Genomic DNA, 21,682 nt, shown 5'->3' with positions numbered 1-21,682 from the left:
AACATACACCTCCCTGAGATCTAGCTTCAAAACAATAAGGGAGATACCAAGTGCGGAATGCACTTCAGGGGCTTTCCACCACCCGAGCCAGTTCCTAAAGGGGATGGGGGGCGGGGTGGGGGGATTAAAAAGTAGAGCAGCGCCCAGGGGGTGCGGTCTGCAATCCACCCTTACCAGCTTCATGGTGGTGTTATTCTGTTCCCAGCGCCACAGCATCACGCTCATCTTACTTCAGGGCGAGGAAGGAAGGGGCAGAGGAAAAAGGAGGGGGGAAAAAAAAAAGGAGCCGAAGCACCTGCCCGCGCACCCGGCAGGTCGGGCTGTCCAGTCCCCGGTCTCCTCTCGGCCGCGGCCCCTCTGGGCATCCCCGGCGCCCGCAGCCGCCTCGCCCCCGCCTCTGGGCAGCTGCTGCGCGCGGGGACCCTACCCTTGCGCCCGGCGCCCGCGCTGCCCGGCTCTCGTGCCTCCCTCGCTCGCTCCTCGCCAGCCTCCCCGCCTCCGCCAAATCAAACAACTCCCCCAGCGTCCAAGCGCCCGCTCCTCGCAGCGCGGAGGCCGCTGGGGCCGCGGCAGCCGGGGGCGAAGGGGGGGTCGGAGGCCGGCGAGCTCCCCGCCCCCTCGCTGGCCGGCGGGCCTCCCTGCGTGGCCCCCGGCGCTTCAGTGGGGCCGTTCGCCACCGCTGCGGGTTGGAGCGAAGGGGGAAAGATGGTAGGAGTTGGTAGGAGGATACTTAACTATTTCGGGGAGGGCTTGGGTAGTAGGGAGAGCCTTGGGCAGAAGAGGGGTAGGGGTGAGGCAGTGGGAAGGGTCTGCGGAGCGGAGCGTCTCCACTGGTTCTTAGCCCACACACTAGCCAGCGCCTCACCACGCGCCGCTCAACTCTATCCGCATTTTCTTTCTGCACCGAACTCAAGTTGTCCGAGTCGCCTCCCCCTATAGCAGCTGGAACTAGGGCTGCAGGATGGGTGCATTTCTGACCCCCAAAACTTTAACACCCCTCCACACACATACCCTGCCCCAGCCACACGCTGCGTCCACAGCAACATTTATTTCCTGCCACCTGAAGGGCAGAGTTTGGGTATTTCCAGACACACCTGGTCTGGCCACTGCTGCAGAAAGGACATTCAAGGCCCTCCGCAAAGGAGGAGGGGTCAGGCAGCAACAGAGGAGGCAGCCTGTGGCCTTTCTTTCCTCTTCTGCCTCCTCCACCTGCCACAGGCCCCCTGTGTCTTCCTTTGACGACTGGGGACCTCCCTACCTTCCTGCCCAACCCTTGTCCTGGGTCCAACATCCTCTCATATGGCAGTGACCCTCCAGGGGTCCCCAACTTTTGGACATCCTGAAAAGGCTCAAGAATCCTTCAGCTCCCAAGGCAAGATGGCTCTAGCCACCCAGACCTCGGAGCTTGTTTCTGATTTGGGCAGCCATGACATCTTAGGTTGGAAATCCTGGCTCCCCTGCCCAACTGGGAGAGAGCTATAATGAGAACTCACGGATTGCCTTATTATATATTTATTTCCGTAGTCAAAACTGTTCATAATGAGGAAAGGTGATAAAATTGGTCCTAATCTTTTTCATCCTAATCTTTAAAACATGTCAATTAGATCAACATGTCACCCTACCTAAACCTTCCAGGACTTGAAAGGTTTCCTTTCCGAGTTTAAAAATCCCAACTCTCTTCTATGACCTGCAACCTGATCTCCCACCCTCTGTCCCTGGCTGTCGATGCTGCAGAACAGTGGCCCACTTTCTTCTTCTCAAACACATCCAAATCACTCCTTCCTCAGGACCTTGGCAGTGATAATTCCTCTCCCTGGAGCACTGTTTCCCCCAGATTTGCCCATGGTCTCCTGTCTAATGTCACCTCTGCATGGGGACTTCAGACTTCTAATGTCAAACCTTGTTCCCACACTCTCTTCCACTCATTACTGTTGTCTTGTCATTATTGTTTTGCTTACTAAGTTAACTTAGCTAACCTGTATTGTTGTTTTATTCTGCCTTGTCCCACTAGACTACAAATTCCAACAACCTTGTCTGTTTTGTTCCCCTACTGGTCCCCAGTGCTGGGAACAGGTGTGGCCCATAGTGGGAGCTCAGTAAATGTTTCCCAAATGAAAGGCTGTTGATGATTGTCCTAGTGTAAGTCCATGCAGCTTCCTCTACCGCTAGGACTGAGCCAGACTCAGGCAGCAGATTCCACATTCTGCCTCAGGCCTTAACTTAGATGAAATGACTCCAAGAGGCCCTTCTATGTACATCCCCACACGTACTTCTGAAGAATGAAATGTGGCAGCAATATTTGCTGTCTCAAGGGAAGGGGCACAGGTTAGGACAACACATCAGAAAAGAGAGAGCATGTGTCATTTGAAAAAGCATATTCCATATTAAAATATATTTATATATTTGGAAAACAAATCCTAAAATAACGTTTTTTCCAAAAATAAAGCTTAACAAATCTTATTGGCTAAGAGACCAAACATAAGATATCTCTATCACAGCTTTTTAAAGCCAAGGGTTCTTTGGAGTTGAGTGGGCGATGAAGAATCCAAAATCCTTCTGATTGTGTGAAAATGCTGCAAGATTGGGGATTTATACATTTTCTGGGAAAGCATCATTAGATTCATTGTGCTTTCCAGGATAGCTGCAACATTTATGAAACTACACATCTGCACAAAGTCATAGAATGAGCAATTCGTTTCCAATCTTTGCTGGAAAAAGGTGAAAAAAATACCACTCATGGTACAAGGAGTGATGAGGAGGTGTGGAGGGAGATACAGAAGGTACCTGCCTCAGCTTTAATTAAAGAGAATAAAGCCTGTGGCCTTTCCCTTCAGATCTCACACACTTCAGAGCATAGGTATTCTAGCTCATTTAGCAAACACTCCTTGAGTGTCTACCATGATGTATTTGCCCAGCTTTGTCCAGGGTGTTGAGATTTAGAGAGAATTCCTTGTCTGGTGTGTGTGTGTGTGTGTGTGTGTGTGTGTGTGTGTATGTGTGTGCATGCACGTGTGTGTGTCCTATCATGAACACACATAATCTAGTAAGAAAATGGCCACATATACCAACAGTTGCAATGTGATGCAACAGGTGCTACAAAAGAGGGCTGTATAGTGTACACCTGCGTCATAAAGAAAAAAGCTGGCTAAGTGCAGTAGCTCACACCTGTAATCCTAGCACTTTGGGAGCCAAGGTGTAAGGATTGCTTGAGTCTAGGGGTTCAAGACCAGACTGAACAACACAGTGAGACCTTGTCTCTACATAAAATTTTTAAAAAAATAGGTGTGATGTGCCTGCCTTGGTCCCAGCTACTTGGAAGGCTGAGGTGGGAGGATCATTTGTGCCCAGGAGTTCAAGGCTGCAGTGAGCTATGATGATTCCATTGTACTATAGCCTGGGCAACAGATCAAGACCCAAACTGTGCAAAAAGAAAAAAGAAAAGAACAATGCACAAGGCCAGGGGTCATGGAAGGACTTCACAGAGGTGATGCTGACCTGCTTCTGGCAGGTTTGACAGAAGGAGAGGAGCATCTCGGGAGGGTGGAATCGTGTGTGCAAGGGTATAGAGGGGAGAAAGTTCATGGCAGGTTCTGTGTGCTCACATCACACGGAGTTATTTGGTAGGCTAGGACAAGCAAGGTCCCTGTAAAGGAGTCTATCTTAATTCTTATAAATCAAGGGAGTGAGTTGTCCAAATTCCCATTTTTGGAAGACCTTGTAACAGCAAGAGGATAGTTATAAAAAGGTAAAGGCTGGAGGGAGGGAGACCAGTTAGATGGCCGTTGAAATCATGCAGGGGATGGGAATGAGGACCCAAGCAAGAAAAGCTGAGTGGAAAAGACAAGTGACATTACCAGCATGATGCTACCAGTGGTTCCAAAGGGTAATGGCTGTGAGTTCACTGGTGTTACGATGCTGTAGACTTGCAGAGACAGAAGTGGCTTCTTAAAACCTGCTCATCCACCAAACCTCCCCCACCACCGTTCTTCTCCTTCCTCCCACTTCCATAATCCCCCACCAAGACCTTTGACATGCAGCAGGAGAAAGACATTAGTCTGTGTTGACCACATGGAACAATGCTTGCGAAGGTCTGTCCTGAAGTGTGGTCTGTTCCTCCCAGCCGTTGGCCTCTTTTTTCAGCTCATGGCTTTCTGACCCATCCTCTGGGCCTCACAATTCAGTGTTGACCCTGGCAGGCAGTTCTTCATTGCCTGCTTATCCCATCTCCCTGAGCATGATTGTTCTTGAACTGTCATGGTAGCCACGAGGTAGAGCCACACCATTCTGGTACTGTGGAGCCCCTGGTGGGGCTGACCCCTCAGAGTCAGGATCTGCCTTTCACTGAGTGTCCTCTGTTCCAGATATTTCCCATAGTTGCCTTCAAGAGGCCTGTCCCATGCTCATTCCTACATCTGTCTCCCATGCTTCTCTGAATTTTCAGTACCTGCCCAGCTATGGCAGCCACATGATAAAAATCTCCTGAATGAAAGTTGTACTGTCCATCTTGCTCATCAAGGCAGAATGAAGAGGGGAGATCAGGCCAGGAGGCAGGGTTGAGGCCTGGCATCCCAAAAGGTACCACTGGTACTTCCCTGAGCAAGAGCTGCTTATCAGTGGACCTTCTTTTCCTCACTAAGAAACTGATGATCTATAAAGTTCCTTCTCACCCCTAAATTCTGCACGGCCAACCCCTGTCTGATAAACTAATTTGTGTCCAGCTGTTAATGGCTTAATGTGTTTCCCAGATAACGTATTTCAGTTTAACAGGGGTCTTCCACTCTTTCAGCCAAAGCGATGACTAATGGGAAAAAGCTCAGACATGGTGGGGGCCGGACAGGGGAACTTCAGACAAAGTAGGCTCTCTAGACTGCTTCCATGCGTGATGTGGGCTGACGCCTCTCCACCCACGCATGAGGCAAGGCTGATGGGGGGGATGTCAGCTTTTACATGGTCTTAGAATGACAAAAGAAGGATAAGAAGCAGTGTGGCACCCCATGGGGAGAGGGAATGAGCTAGACAGCTTGTCAGAGCGAGCCCATTCCCCCCCACCCCCGCCTAAAATAGCTGGGCTTGAATATAAAAATATCACAGAAGAGCTTCGCATTGCATGTCACATGAAAATCCTAGCCATAGTAGTGGCTATTTATTGAGTGTAGTACGGGGCACCTTTCACTTTCTCAGCACAGCAGTATTGAAAAGGATCCTTTTTCCTATTTTGCAGATAAAGGCTCAGAGAGGGAGAGTGATTGGCCCTGTTTATCTGATTTGGAAGCCACCAAACAGGAGTAAAACTCAGGCTTCCCTGACTGGTCCTCTATCTCTGCAGTTGTCATATTACACGCAGGAAATGAAACCCCAGAATTGCCATCTCTGGGATAATGAAGACAACCTGTGTGCAGACATTTTTGCAAGTAGCTTAAAGATTTAACGTCTCTTTCCTACTCTGGGGGTACCCAGAGACCTTGGATATAAAGGAACAAGATGTATAAAAATTAAAATAAAAGGCTTGTGGAAGTACACAGCTGGTAGGCTTTTCAGAACTTGAGAGTTGAATTTAAGAAAAGCGCTAATCCTTCCTAGAGAAGAAAGGACTGCTGTCCACAAGTCAGCGACAAGGAAGGCCTGAGCACAAGAGGTGCTGTCTCCCCTCCAGCAGCCTTGGAGGGGAGTAAGCCTGCTACCAAAAGGTCAACCATGGAACACTGGGGTCTGCAGGGGGTCGCAGGCTGTTGGAGGGTTTGAAAGTAAGATGTATGGCTTGCAGGAGGGCAGATACAATGTCACACTGACAAGCCTACCCCGAATGAATATGCCCCCAGAAAGGGCTGCACTGGGCTAGCAAAGGATTTCTCTCCCTCCTCTCTCCCCTTTTCTTTTTTCTTGAGATAAAGAATTATGTAAAGGCATCTCCCCAATGCACATACTAAATGCCACTGCATTTAGTGTTTTCCCCTGACAGGGTTTAATTTGTCATTTCCTGGCTCCCCCCACAATTCAGATACTTTCTTCCTTCTAATGGTGGGGGTCAGGTAGGAGTTGAGAATTTCTAGGTAGAGTCGACTCTCCTATCACTCCTCCCAATGTCCCTGTGGGCTGCCTACTCTTCTGGAGTAGGTCATACATGGTAGCACCTCCATGCCTTTCTTTGCTCAGGCTGTTCCCTCAGCATAGAATGCTTTCCTTCCATTCTCTGCCAATTGATTCCACACTCATCTTTCAAGACTCAGAGCAAAACTAACTTTGCTGGTGAATTCTCAGATCCTTTCCACTCATCAGAAGTATGTATATGCTCTTAGTACTTTGTTTCTGTCTCCCCTACGGCTTTTATAATAGTACAACTCCTCTTATAGAAGGGGACGGATACACTTCATTTGTTGTTATGGGTGTCAGCATCGCCATTAATATTATTACAACTGATTATAAATTGCTTAGGAACAGGTACTCTATCTTATTCATCTTTGTACATTCAGAATAGTACTTGGCTTATCATTGGTATAATTAAATGGAATTAACAGATTCAGTGTCAGAACTACAGGGGGTTTAAAGATCATCCCTAATTTTCCAGAAGAATCTGAGTCCTCTCTATAGACCCAATTCCACTGTACCATCAAAAATATAATGAAAATAAACTGCACTGAAAGTAAAAGCCAGAAATACAAGGCATAAAGGCATCTTGGGTGAGACCTCAGGAAGAAATCAGAAATTCATGATGCCCTCACCAGTCTAAAGATTCACTTGTTTGCTAGGAATCTGGATATGTACTTGACATTTTCTTTTAAATATTACCAGAAGGAAAGCTTTTGGAGAGCAAAGATTACGTGTCATTTCTCTCTATAGCCCTCAAAACACTGCAAAACATAGAAGGCGCTCAGGGTAAAAAGTTTCAGGATGAATGAATGAATAATTGAAGACTAATCTGAAAGCTCCAGGGTAAGTGGTTTTTTACTTATTCAAGCAGACAAACTGGTCCCAAGCAACCCAGGGCGCATGTCCCAAGAGCAGACGTGCTATTCCTTTGAATCTGAGGGTTGCCAGGTGCCCCTGGCATTTATTTGCTCTATTCAACATCCGGGGCCTGAGGACTCCTTCTCCAGCCCCCTCCCCACCCACCACCTCAATGCTGCAGATAAGGGTTGAAAATTGTGCAATCTTTGGGAGACCTCTGACCTCCTTTGAAGGGCCTCCATGCTGCTGGTCCTCCCTCCTCCCACCCTCCGAGGAGCTGTACTGTACCTCTAGGCTCAGGGTATGGGGACCTGCGGCCATTTTGGGAATTGCCTTAAAGACTCGTTTTAGGCATAGCTAGTCTACTTAGGTGGGCTGGGGTTCATGTAAGGTGGAAGAAAATGTTTTGTTTTGTTCTTTTAAACTTAAAAAAATATTCCTGCCACAGAACTGTGGTCACAGAAATATGTTTAGCTATTGTTGAAGCACTTTTAAAAGTTCAATGGCTTCTAACTTTTGTTCTTTGTTCTGGTTTTGTATTTGAATGACTCAGAGAAACAGTTTAGAAAGGAGTTGCCCTCAAAGTCTCACTGGGTTGCATTGGCTTGTTGGTTTTTTGTTTTGTTTTGTTTTCGGTGGCTGTGGTTTTGGTGGGGGTGAGAGTTGGTGTGGTTTTGTTTATTTTATTTTCCCTGTGGGATGGGCCCTTTCATTCTTGGTCAGTTCTGGTCACTGCGGATTAAGGTTAGCAATTTAAGAAGCTGTGTCTTTCCCAAAAGGCTGTGGTCTATGTTTCCTGGGAACTGTTGAGGAACTGAGTGCCTCCCTAATGACCCTTTTTCTGTAGGGAATGTAGTTGCTAAAAGTTACCTGATTGAACAACTAAAGGAAAACAAATAACCTTGAAGTGGGTTAGAAAATTATTACTTGATGGGAGGCTTGGGAGAACTTTCCCTTAGAACAAAAATAGTATGTAAACTAACTTCGTTTTTGTTAGGCATCCTAATCCTCCCAGGAGATGGTTGTTTGCAAGCACACACACAGAGTAGTGAACACAATCTACTCCAGGGCTTCCTCCCTCACCCAGCCCAGGAGAGGGTGCCTCCAATGAGCACCACTGGGGTGGGGGTGGATGCTGGCACTCTGGGTCTGATCCACAAACATGAGATTAGGGTAAGTGGGAGGAAACAGGTGCACCAGCAGAGATGTTTGTGTCTGCAATCACTCTCTATCCAAAAGTCCACAGAGGACAACCTGGGAAATATCAAAGTGAAGGTGCCATTGTTTAGCAAAGAAAAGCGCTGCTAATGACTTGCTTTTGGCTTGTGTGCAGGTCCACAACATTGCATTGGTCATAATTACAGCTGCTGTTTATTGACCTCAGCAGTTCTGGGCACTTCTAAGATTGTAGACAGAACTAGTAGGGAAGTTCTCCAGAGCAAACTCAATCCCTTTCCACAGCTTCCTTCCTGGTCATATTCCAGTGAAATGCCAACATCAAGAACTCATGATAACCTGGTTTTATGTTTTTTAAAAACATTTTCACATCGGTTACCCTGGCAGTTATTCTTAGAACCACTCTGTAAACTAAGCTGAATGATTGGCATGGTCCCATTTTCCTGAGGAGGACACTGAGGCACAAAGATGTTAAATGAGCTGTCCAAAGTTGCACAGGTACTTAATGAGAGGTCCACATTAGGCCTGAGACCTATTGGCTCCTATCCAAATACTCTCCTCATAGGTTCTCAAGACAAGTGGACTTTACATAATAGCAAAAGCAATGGCAGCAGCAACTATAGCTGATACTTTCATGTCTTCTCAGAATGGTACCTGGTACTATAAACATAAAAGTATATCTTATTGACTCATCACAGTAACCTTACAATATAGGTTTGAAAATTATATTTTACAGAAGGAAAACAGGAACAAATAAGTTATATAGCTGGCTTAAGGTCACCCAGCTAGTGATATAGCTTGGATTTAAACCCTGTTTGGCTACGAAATCCATATTCTTAACCTGTGCTGTTCAGTCTCTCTGTGTAACCTCATAATCATAATTTGAACCTAAGATCAATCAATTCATAATATATACAATGTACATAATAATATATACAAATATTTACAGTCAACTGCAAAACCTTTCAGTTAACTGAAAGGTTATAAACTTCTCTCCATCTCACCTTCTCTTCTATAAAATGGGTATGACCATGCTTATCTCTCAAGGTTGTCTTGAAAGTAAGGTGAGATAACTACACGTGAAGGTACTTGGAAATCTGTAAATTCCTAAAAACCAATTTCCCAAAATTAATTGGTGTGAAACAAAGTTTAGCTGTTTCAACCTTACATATGTGTCTTAACGATAAGACTTCTAGGAGCTTAACTGTGAGAGTGAGCATTTGGGATCTCCAGGAAGAAAATCAGAAATGGAATATTTTCCAAATTTATTTGACTATAGAACCCTGTGGGTAGAACATTTCTCAAGGTACTATATCGAGGAAACTACTTCAGGATATGTCTCCCATGAGGCAGAATCTGGCAAATGTCTTCCCAGAAAGCTCCTTACCACAGCAACATTCAAAGCAACCATCAGAAGTCACCCTTAGATTTCCCTACTTAATCTGGAGACTACAGCAAGAGACTTAAGCCTGAGTTTCTATCATTACAAAGATCAACCCAGGGACCACAGGATACAAGTGAGAAGAGAAAGAGGCCCTGGGGCTCCAACAGAACCATGACTAGAGACCTTTGATGACTTCACCCTAATCCTTGTGTCCTGTACACCAGCGGTCCACAACATTTTTTGGCACAAGGGACCAGTTTTGTGGAGGACAAATTCTCCATAGACCCAGTGGGTGGTGGATGGTTTGGGGATGATTCAAGCACATTACATTGATTGTGCATTTTAATTCTATTATTACTTTATAATATAAAATGAAATAATTATACAACTCACCATAATGTAGATTCAGTGGGAGCCCTGAACTGGTTTTTCTGCAACTAAATGGTCCCATCTGGGGGTGATGGGAGACAGTGACAGATTATCAGGCATTTGATTCTCATAATGAGAACCCTATTGTGAACTGTGCATGTGAGGGATCTAGGCTGCACGCTCCTATGAGAACCTAATGCTGCTACTAAGGTGACCTGAGGCAGAGCTCAGGTGGTAATGTGAGCAATGGGGAACAACTGTAAACACAGATGAAACATTGCTTGCTCACCTATTGCTTACACCCTGCTGTGCAGCCAGGTTCCAAACAGGCCACACACTGGTACCAGTCTGTGGCCTGTGGGTTGCGGACCCCTTTTATACACAATCTGGCTCTCATCAGGCAGTCTCCTGCAGAGTCACAACCTGAAAGCCAGTCACACTCAGAAAGTGTAACTGGCTCTTGATACAAAGCCAAGATTTGAAGTATGGCCTTACTGAAGATGAATGTCCATCCTTCCAGCAAGGAGAAGACGGGTAAGAATGACAATGGGATTGGCCCTCCATATGGGGGCGCAATTAGAGGAGAATGCCTTTCTCTGCTCAGACTCCGCTGTCCTACAGAGGTAGGTGTGAGGTGTCCAAATTTTTCATCACTTTATTCTGATAACACTGGGGTCTATTGCGGGGAATAGGGGAGGGACAGCCAGTTACACTTTCTGAGTGTGACTGGCTTTCAGGTTGTGACTCTGTAGGAGACTGCCTGATGAGAGCCAGATTGTGTATAAAAGGGGTCCACAACCCACAGGCCACAGACTGGTACCAGTGTGTGGCCTGTTTAGAACCTGTTTGGACACTGGGGAGGGATAGCAAGGGGAGAAATGCCAAATGTGGGTAAAGGGGCGGAAGGCAGCAAAACACACTGCCATGTGTGTACCTATGCAACTAACTATCTTGCATGTTCTGCACATGTACCCCAAAACCTGAAATGCAATTAAAAAAATTGCTAACATTTATTATTTATATACCCATCTTAGGCACTATTTAAGTGCTTTATATTCGCCATCTTTAGTCTTCACAATAATCCTTTGAATATGCTACCACTGGCATTTTACAGTACAAATAATAGAGGTACACAAGTGTTAAGCGAGTTGCTAATTGTCACATAGCTCATAAATACTGTGGCTGGAATTGCAAGACAGGCCTGTCTGACTGCATAGCCTGGAACCTAAGCTTCTGTGCCTTTCTGCATATTTCCTTAGGCTAGTCCCTGCCATCCCTCCTCCATCCCACAGAGTCCACACAGAACTAGCCTGCCTCAAGACAGCCCTCTGGATATGTGAGGACAAGTGCTAAGGCTTCCCAAAGCTTCTGTAGGCCAGGACAAAGGCCACGGTTCTTTCAATACCTCTTCTTCTAGTCCTTTTGCCATACCAGTCCATCCTTTTCCGTCCTTTTGCCATACCAGTCCATCCTTGAAAAGCCTCCTCAGGCATTCTCTGAGGGGTGCCCAGAAGCCCTTATCAGCTACTTTCTGTTGGCTGAACTCATCAAACTCCACTTCACTTGACTGGTGTTAGGCAAGCAGAGCAAACAGCACCATGGGGCTGTGCTGCTGTGAAGTGGGATGAGAAGCCCCCAGAGGAGGGGCTGCTTTTTCTTCTCTCCTTCCCGATGAGAACATGGAAAAAGACAGCCTGCCCTTCAGAGATTGCCTCCCTGCCTCTGCTTTCTCAAGGAAATGTTTTTCTGAGAGCCACTCAACATGTGTGCAGGATGCCCATCCTGGATGAGGAAGTTCCAAACACACGTGTCTCCTCTTCATAACCTAGAGGAGACCCTGTACCCTGGCATCTCTCCCTGTTTCCCAGGATTGGAAAGGATTTGCTGTCCCAGCTGGAATCCTTAGCTCTTAGAACTGGTAAACATCGGGCTCTGCTCAGGCTCCGCAGCTTCTCTGAAGTTGGTAGGGATCAAGCCCATCTGCAGGGAAGAGATAGACATGGGTCTGTTTTCACTGGACAGACTTGTGGTTATCTTCCCCAAGGAAGCCTAGGGGGCTGGGCTAGGAGCGTAGAGATTTGCACTGCAGGCCCTCAGGGTCTGAGTGCATCCTCCAGAGACAAACTGCTTGAATTCAAGTTCTGGTCTTCCCTGGAAAGCTACGTGTCTTGGGGCAAGTTATTTAAATTCTTCATGCCCTGCTACCTCATCTGCACATGGGGATTATAATGATGGCTCTCTCTCAAGATTGCTGTGGGGACCGTGTGAGATATGCTTGTGAACACTAGGCACGGTGCCTGGCACATGATCAGTGCTCATTGAATGTTTATTGTTCCTATTGGTATTATTGCTTTATACAATTTGACTGGGGATCAAGTTATACACAGCTAGAGCATTTTTAACTTTGCAAGGACTTTCATTATTCTCTCATTTGATTCTAATAATTCAATGAGGTGACAACATCAAGATTTACCATTATAATTGTGTAAGAGAAAACACCAAAGCCCAAAAAAGGTCAAGTGACTGGTTCAAGGTGACAGTGTAGACCCATGCTTAGATCCCAAACCATCTGACCCCCTGCCTTGGGCTCCTGAGGCATGGTTTTCATGAAGTTTGACATGTACTATCACTGCATTTTCCTTCCTGTTATATAGCTGTCTTATTTACTAAAATCAAGAGCTAGACTCATAATCTAGGATATTAAATTCCCAAATCTGAACATATACAGGCTCCCCTGATCTATACACCCCAGTTTCTATCCTAAGGGATGTCTGAGGAAGAGATTCTTGTGTCTTTTCGTTCCCTAATCTGGTTCCTGGGCCAAGGCTGGTCCAGTCCCTGCCTGGTGCATGAGTCAGTTTATAGCCTGGCTCACTGCCCAATCCATCCCATCCTGGGACATCCCTTTCAGCCAAGACTCATCATCTGACTCTGAGCCAAAACTCGAGGGTGTAGGGTACCAAGTAATCCTGGAGCCTTCCACAGGATCATCCCCTGCAGTCCACCCCCCAAGGGGCCTTTTACAATTGCCCTAGGAAGGGGTCCAGGCTCTCTTTTGCAATGACCCAAATCTAAGCTCATTTCTCCTGAGGCCTCTGGACTGTAGCAAGGCAAGGCAGGAAAATGAGGTGGAAGGAGGTTGTAGCTGGCTGCTCCAGATGCACCCCTCTAGTTTGCCAATACCAAGCGGCCTATAGAAGATTCTGGCTGGATGCAGTGGCTCACACCTGTAATCCCAGCACTTTGGGGGGCCGAGGCAGGTGGATCACCAGGTCAGGAGTTTGAGCCTGATCAACATGGTGAAACCCCATCTCTACTAAAAAACAAAAATTAACCAGGCATGGTGGCATACATCTGTAATCCCAGCTACTCAGGAGGCTGAGGCAGGAGAATAGCTTGAACCCGGGAGGTGGAGGTTGCAGTGAGCAACCTTGCCACTGCACTCCAGCCTGGGAGACAGAGTGAGACTCCATCTCAAAAAAAAAAAAGAAGGAGATCCAGGGGTAGGAGGGTTAACATCTGGAGCTGAGAGGCACTATCCTCCATGAAGTGACTCTAGAACTACCAGCTTTTCACACTATGATCCATCCAGGACTGATAAGCACCATCCAGTCCCCATCCACACCAACTGGTTTGCAGGCTGGCTCATCTGTGTGTTCCTAGGAAGGATAGTTTTAACTCAGCACTCCTCTGGCTCTGGGAGCTATTTTACTCCTTCCTTAAGAGACATCAGCATTGGCTCTACTTAGCATTTATTGTCCAGGGATGCTCTAATAACATCAGCTTCCTGAGAGCTGGACAGTTCCCCTCACATCAAAGCCTGGCTAAGCTCCCCTCTTCCCCCATCACCATGTTCACACTTGGATTCATCCTTCAGACCATGACAGCGCATGGAACTGACCTCTCACAGTTCACAGGCACCCTGGGCACTGCTTGGAACCTTCATTCGATTCCTCTTTGCATTACACCGAACCAACAGGGCTGAGGATTTAAAAAGAGGGCCTTGTTTCAAATGAGTAGCACTGCAGTGGTTGAAAACCAGCTGGCCACATGGCAGAATTGTTCTTACGTTTATTAATATATCCAGCAAATGTTTTTTTAAATGACCACTAAGTGCTAGGTTCTATTCTGGGTGGTAGGAGGGAGAGTGAGGAATGAGACAAAGCTGGCACCTGCCCTGGGAGAGCTGATGCTAGGGCAGCATTAGTGACAAACAAGCAACTGAAGGTATAGTAAGTCCTAGGAAGAGAAACCACTGAGGAATAGCATGTGCCTGGGGTGGATGGGGGAGAACATTTTGGAGGGGCTTCTCAGAGAGGCTTCTCCAACAAGAGCTCCTGTAAGCAGAGGCTTAAACAAAGGCAGGAAGCAAGCCACATGGAAGACCTGAAGGTGCAATGTTGCGGGAAAAGAGAGCAGGAGTGTGCAAGCCCTGAGCAGAATATGACCAGTGTGCCCCGAAACAGCAAGCAAGCTACTGAGGCTGGAGCACAGTGAGCAAAGCAATAAGCAAGAAGATATGAGCAGGAGAGAAGGTTGGGCCAGCTCATACAGAGCAAGAGTCAGCAAACTGCCACCCAGGGGCCAGATCCAGCCCTCAGCCTGTTTTTGCAAGCCCATCAGTTAAGGACAAATTTTTCTTTTTCTTTCTTTCTTTTTTTTTTTTTTTTAAGACAGAGTCTCACTCTGTTGCCCAGGCTAGAGTGCAGTGGCTCTATCTCAGCTCACTGCAAGCTCCACCTCCCTGGTTCAAGCGATTCTCCTGCCTCAGCCTTCTGAGTAGCTGGGATTACAAATACGCACTAACATGCCCAGATGATTTTTTTGTTGTTGTTGTATTTTTAGTAGAAACAGGGTTTCACCATGTTGGCTAGACTGATCCTGAACTCCTGACCTCAGGCAATCTACCTACCTTGGCCTCCCAAAGTGCTGGGATCACAGGAGTAAGGCTTTTCCATTTTTAAAGGGTTGGAAGGAGAAAGAGATGGAGACAGAGAAAAGGGGAAGAGGAAGGAGGAGGAGGAGGAAAGAAGGAAGAGAAGGGAAGGGGAGGTGAGGGGAGGAAGGAGGAAGGGAGGAGGAGACAGAAGAAGGAGGAGGAGGAGAAGGAGAAGAAGATGGTGTGATAGATTCCTATTTGGCCCACAAAACCTAAAATATTTACTATCTGGCTTTTTATAGCAAAAGTTTGCTTATCCCTCATATAGAGACTTACAGAATAGTAAGCCATTTAAATTTTATTTCCAGTGTTAACAGAAGTCACTGAAAATAAAAGTCACTGGAGGGTACTAAGCAAAAAGAGGAACAACCTGATGTAAATCTGTCAGTGCGTATAGTCTGGCTACACCACATAGAGATGACGGCAGAGTCCAGGGTGGTGGCAGAGGGGTCAGATCCAGGACACTAGCACAGGAATGAAAGGAGGGTAGTGTCTGGGAGAGTAGCAGTGGGTGTGGTAAAGAGGGATCAATTTTGAAATATATTGGCAAAGCTGTCTAATTGAATATGAGTGTGACGGAAAGAAAGGAGTGAAGGACGACTCTTAGGTTTTTAGTCTGAACAACTGGGCAAGTGTTGGTGCCACTGACAAAAGTAGTGCCGGGAAGACTAAGGGAGCAAGAGTCTGTGAGATGCGTCTGAAAAACCAAGAGTTCTGGTTTGGGCACGACCAGTTTGAGATGATTAGACATCAAGTGGAGACATGTATATATACATCCATGCAAAATGCACACACATATAATGTAAAGAATGGTGATGTCCCTGATGCTATTTGAGAAAAGAAAAAAGAATGTACCGAAGACTTACTCTTACATGTGAAGTATTTCGTGTTCATCCTCACAACAACCTATAAGAAAAAAGTTCTCCATTTGCCTCTCCTGTTTCACTGATAAGAAAACAAAGCCAGGAGTTCAAGTTTCTTAACACCACATCTATTAGTGTGAACAATACGCGTTTGTCTACTTAGGAATATGCCCTTCCTTTCTTGGTGCTTGTGTTGAGGCATTTTTACTTGGGGACACAATGGACAAGTTGAGTTCTCCCAGTTGTCTGGAATTGTTTCTACAGACCAGGGACAATAAAATTTTCTTGTTTCTTACTTCTGAATTTAGTACTATTAAATAAACACATGTTTTCATTGTAATACTTCTTCTCACACAGTACTTCTTAATTATAAAATACAGGCTTATTTAACTAAAATTATAAATATGAAAAAATGGAAAGCAGGGGAAAATTCATAATGTGTCTAACCCTTAAATACAGCCAAGGTTGAACATGCTGGGACTGTCTGAAGGCTACACTTACTTACCGTATCGATAGCAGCAATTAGTTTCTGGGTTCAGAACTGTGGGTAGAAGAAGGTGGGAGGAGAGAGAGGATGAGGAAAAAATAACTAATGGGTACTAGGCTTAATACCTGGAGGGTAAAACAATCTGTATGACAAACCCCCATGATACAAGTTTACCTATGTAACAAACCTACACATGTACCCTGAACTTAGAATAAAATAAAATAAAATAAAAAAGAAATGAAGAGGATCCCAAAGGAAGCTATGAACTATATGGCAGAGCCAAGTAATGAAAACGCCTGATGTTTATTAAAGAATACACTGCTGTGTGGCAAGCACCGCACTAAGTACTTTCACTGCATGACCTTATTTAATTTTCACACTTCATTTACAGTTGAGGAAACTGAGGCTTTCACCACCCCCACACAGCAAAACTGAGGCTTAATCCAGGTATAATGGGAGATCCTCAACTAGGCATTGTTCTATGCCTAAGAACAATTAGGATCTACTGGAAGGCAAAGAGGTGCTCAGTAACTAGTTCTTGAACAAATAAATCAAAACTAAGGAACCTGATAAACTCAGAGCAAAAGTAGGAGAGCTTTGGGAACTGAGATAATCTAAGATTGACTAATTGATTCATATATTTCACATATCTTTATTGAGCAGCTACTAAGTGCCCAGCACTGAGGTACACACCCTGGGGACCAGCAGTGAACAAGACAGACTAAAATCTCAGTCTTGTGGTGCTTACATTTTAGAGGATGTATCACTGTGGAGAGCGGAATCCAGGAAGGTGCTGAGAGTGGCTGGCCACCTTGATTTCACCCAGGAATGCTTCCTCCAAGACCCTAGAGGTCTGACTCATTTCACTAAGGCACATGTTCATCCTGTGCCAATCCACTTGTTCTAAAAAGTCAAGAACTTCAGGAATAGAAAAATCTAATTACAGAGCACTACTTCTATTTTGCTCTTTAGACTTAACATTGTCTAACTGGTGATTCCTTGCCATCTCTTATTAGCTTATTTCTGCTCAATTTCCAGACAGACCCACTAACTGGGATTTTTAACCTGAGGGGTCTCCACGGATAGAAGGATGTTACATGGCCATACATTTTGCAATGGGCAGGGCAGTGAAGAAGAAAGAGGGTCCATGGCTTTTGTTATATTTCCGAAGGGGTGTGTAACTTTAAAAAAAGCTAAACAAATCCATAGCTTTAATCTTTTTTCACTTCAGTGATATTTCCCATGGTCTGTGAATGTTGCCTCTTTTTTTCCTTAGCAGTCTCTCATGGAGCTGAGACTGAGTGTGGCATTTAGGATTTGCTTTCAGAAACTATGTGAGTACGGCATTGGTATTTTTCCAGGCACAGCATAAAACGGAGTCTAATTCATTCACTTCCACATTGACACAAGGGAGAATGTTCTAATTCTGCAGCCACTGAGAAAGGCAATGTCGCCCCCAGGCTTCACGTAACCCTCTTTCACTTGATTACTATTTGAGTTTCAGCCCTGGTCCTGACTCCACACCGTGGGTCTCCACCATTTCCCTGAGTACACACAGTCTTAGATTCCTTTGAGCCAAAGAAAATAACACTGTTCTGATAGTCAAAGGCAAGAACAGACTTCCTAAGCAGGTTGTTCATCTGCCAGAATTCCTGCATGCTATGCTTATTCTTAAACCCCAGATATCAATCACCATCTCTATAGGGCAGAGAAATGGAACAGAAAATACAGACAGTCTCCTGTTATTTCATTTTGTTGAAAGCAAGTAGCATATTCAAGTGGAACATTTAAGATCGAAGATCTTTGTGAGCATTCATTCCTTCATTGCTCCAACAAATACATATCACGTATCTGCTGTGCTCCAGATACTTTTAAAGTGCTGAGGACAAAGCAGTGAACAAGACAGACAAGGTTCCTGACCTCCTAGAGCTTATGGACAAGTGCAGGAAGAGGACATTACAAGTAAATACAAGTGTGCTATGAAGGATGAAGAAAATCTGAAGTGCTATTGGGAACAGGTAACCAAAAGACCCTGTGGAATAGACTGAGGTTGAGGAGTAAAGGAGGCTTCCCTGATGAAGTAGCAACTATGCTGAGACCCAAGTAGAAGTTGCTGAGGCCAAGGTGCGTGGAGAACAGATTAGGAGCCATCAAGGCTTGTGCAAAGACCCTGAGGCCAGAACTAATACAGCATATTGCAACAACTGGAAGAAAGCCTGTGTAGCCAGAGAACGGAAAATGAAGCCACAGATGTCTAGAAACAGGCTGGAGAAGAAGTTAGGGATTTGTATAGAGTGGGCTTTGCATATCATTGCAGGGATTTGGATCTTTATGCTAACAGCAACAGGGAGTCCTGAAGATGTATTCAGCATGTGTGTGTGCGTTTGTCTGACAAGATCAGATTTGAGGGTTTGTTTTGTTTTTTTGTTTGTTTTGAGACAGAGTCTTTCTCTGTCACCCAGGCTGGAGTATAGTGGTACGATTTTGGCTCACTACAGCCTCTGCCTTCTGAGTTCCAGCAATTCTCCTGCCTTGGCCTCCCAGGTAGCGGTACGTACCACCACACCCAACTAATTTTTGTATTTTTAGTAGAGATTAGGTTTCATCAAGTTAGCCAGGCTGGTCCTGAACTCCTGACCTCAGGCGATCTGCCTGTCTTGGCCTCCCAAAATGCTAGGATTACAGGCATGAGCCACCGCATCCAGCCAGATTTGAGATTTTAAAAGATCATTCTGACCCCAGTGTGGAGAATGGGCACAGTTCAGTAAACAAGAGGAAAGATGTAGTTGGTTTGGATGAGGGTGAAGGTAATGAACATGAAAAGAAACGAACTTACCTAGGAGAAAACCGGGAGCATGAACCAATAGAACTCAATGGTAGGTAAAAGGTGGAGATAAGGAGGGTAGGATAAGTTCTCTTATCAGTAATTTCTGCTGGTCTCAACGCAGTTCTAGACATCCCTTCCTCCCTCTCCCCTAGGAGATGGCTATGTGAGTGGACATTGCAGTTGGGGTTACAATAGGCTGGTTAAAGCTGAAACCGCCACTAACTCATGAGACTCCAGTGACACTGGCCATCACTGTGTTCACTGAAAAGCCAAGGCTGTCCTAACCTGGAGCCTTTGTGCTGTCTGGATCAGGCTCCCTGGTCTTTACCTGGTAGGTTCTTCAGTTTTCATGCTGCTTCCTCAGAGTGGTTTTCCTTGAGCCCTTCATACAAAGTTGCCCCTGTCACTCCTGAGCATAGCATTCTACTTTACTTTCTTCATAGTACTTGTTGCTCACTGAAATAAACTTATTTTTGCATTTGTTTACTTGTGTTTTGTACACATCTCTCCACAAGTATGTAAATTCCGTGGAATAGAAATCTTGCCATTCTCGCACTACACTGCTTAGAACAGTGCCTGATGCATGGTAGGTACTCAATAAAAAGAAGATAAATGAATGAATAACTCCCCAAAGACAAAAGGCCTCCAGACAGCCCTCTTCTTGACCATTCTGGACATCCACAGCAACCCTGACTTCAGGGTTGGTCTGAGTGGTCCCTGTGGTTGGATTTCCCACCAGCCACTTCAAACTCACTCTGGCCTCCATCTCAACAAAGGGCTCAGGTAAGCTGAAGTTTTCCAAAGAACAGCACTCCCATGGGGAATTCCTTTTATTTATTCCCCAAAACAGAAGAACCACTAGCACTGGTATTTTTCCAAATTCTATACCTTGGGGCACAAAGCAAATGCAATAGAATCCCAGGACAGAATTACTTATTCACACCCCTGACTGGAAGAACTCACAAGCAAATATTGCTTGTGCTGATGATTCATTACTATTTTTTCTCCCTAGTTTTACCTACAGATCTCAGGGCCAAAGTCAACTGCATTTGTAGTTCATAACTGGTTCTTTTTAACCCAGCGTATTGGACAATATTGGTTCTCCTAGCTAAATTCCTTCTCAGGGCATTAGATTCTTCTCTCTTACTCTTCTAAATTTTACTTTGAAAATACGCTGTTTGCATAACATGAAGATAGGTACTGCATTCTAGAGAGGGAAAAGAAGCCTCGCATAGTGAGACCCAGCCAGATCTTTGAAGAGCCCACCAAAGGGACAAGTCAGTGCTTCGTCACCAGCAAATGGTCATTCCCAGAGCTTGTGAGTCAGTGGTGTGCGTGGCTCTTTTGTTTTCCTGCAACATGCCTGCATTCTCCCCTGAAGCTAGGAGGGAAATAACTAATAACATAATCACTGTCCAGTATTATTTCAGCTAAGCCATAATATGATGTTAGTAGGATGATAAGATCAATTGCCATCTTATAAACCTACTGGATTGCCCTGAAGTTGGGTTGGGAGTGGTCTTGAGAATGGGGCAAAGGACTTACCTTTGGTAAGGGTCCTAGAATGGCTGGATTAGACAGAGGGTCTCATTCTCCAGCCTGCCTCTCAGAGGAGCAATGTCAGGACTCACATTAGCAGATATGCTAGGCTGCCTTTGAAATGAAATGGTGATACAGTTCTGTTTTAGACCTAATTCATCTGCTGAACTCTCACTTAACCAGAAATATTTTTCTTTTCCAAATACATAGATGTTATTCTATCCATTTGCCTCTTTCAGGAAATAGAGGTAAATGGGCAGGATGACACCTACATATTTGGAAATTTACAAAAAAATCAACTTTGAAGGATGCTATGGAGGGCTGAGCTCAAGAGAATGACAGTGCCATTTGTAGACCACCTTATCCCCACTGCACCCCTGCATTTCTGCATGCTCCACAGCACCACTCATCTGCATCTTCTGCACCTGCACCTCAAACAGCAACAACAGTAATCATACATTGCATAATAATTCTTCAGGATGTGATGAGCACTTTATATATATTGGTTTTTTTCAGTTCACATTAAAAAACCCCACGAGGTGGCATCATTATTATATATATTTTTACAAATCAGAAAACTGAGAAAATAGAGACATGAAGCAACTTGCCCAAGAAAATATAGCTAGTAAGTACCTCACATGGGAGCCAATCCCAGGTGTACCCAGCACCAGAGGCCCCACTCGTACTGTTGCTGGCTTCTCTTCAACCAAGCAGTTGATTTACTCTGTTTACTACATCAGGAAAAGTGCATTTGTTTGGTTTTTGTTTTTTCCCAGAAAGAGTTTCATTGACTATTTTTCATAACACTAAATTCAAATAATACCTGAGCCACAGTTTCTTCTTATAAGTGAGGGTGTTGGACAAGATTATCATTAAAGTGTCTTTCAGGTCCAAACTTCTATAATTTTATTCTGATCAACTGCACAAAAGAAGTTTCTTTCTCTCAAGAAAGAAGTGAGGGGAGCAAATCTTCCTAGGTTCTTTAGAATATCCACCAAGTCTCCATAGACAGGAGGGCTCCTCCAAAATCCTCAGGGGGGTAATTAATCAAGATCAATAATCCCTTGGGGGTTGTGGAAAAGAAGGCAGAAGCAGTTGCTCTGCCTCCCTGGTGAGGTCATGGCTCCCTCTCGGTCAGAGCTGATGTGGAGGG

The 21,682-nt window shown here is 45.3% G+C and overlaps 1 protein-coding gene across 12 annotated transcripts in view; it reads right to left on the bottom strand.

The window, feature by feature from the left end:
• NAV2 (neuron navigator 2) overlaps positions 1 to 21,682 on the bottom strand; it is a 768,760-nt gene that overhangs the window by 342,461 nt on the left and 404,617 nt on the right. Inside the window, exon 1 of one of the 12 annotated variants that reach the window (XM_054242160.2) lies at positions 175 to 253. The exons of the other annotated variants lie outside the window; for them this stretch is intronic. Within the exon in view, the coding sequence (XP_054098135.1) occupies positions 175 to 225 (51 nt within the window). The 5' untranslated portion in view covers positions 226 to 253. Of the gene's footprint in view, positions 1 to 174; positions 254 to 21,682 lie in introns of those variants that run through there. 12 annotated transcript variants of the gene reach the window in all.

Source organism: Callithrix jacchus, chromosome 10 (genome assembly GCF_049354715.1).
Source record: "Callithrix jacchus isolate 240 chromosome 10, calJac240_pri, whole genome shotgun sequence".
Classification (NCBI taxonomy): Eukaryota; Metazoa; Chordata; class Mammalia; order Primates; family Cebidae; genus Callithrix; species Callithrix jacchus.
This window is presented reverse-complemented; position numbering and strand designations above follow the sequence as displayed.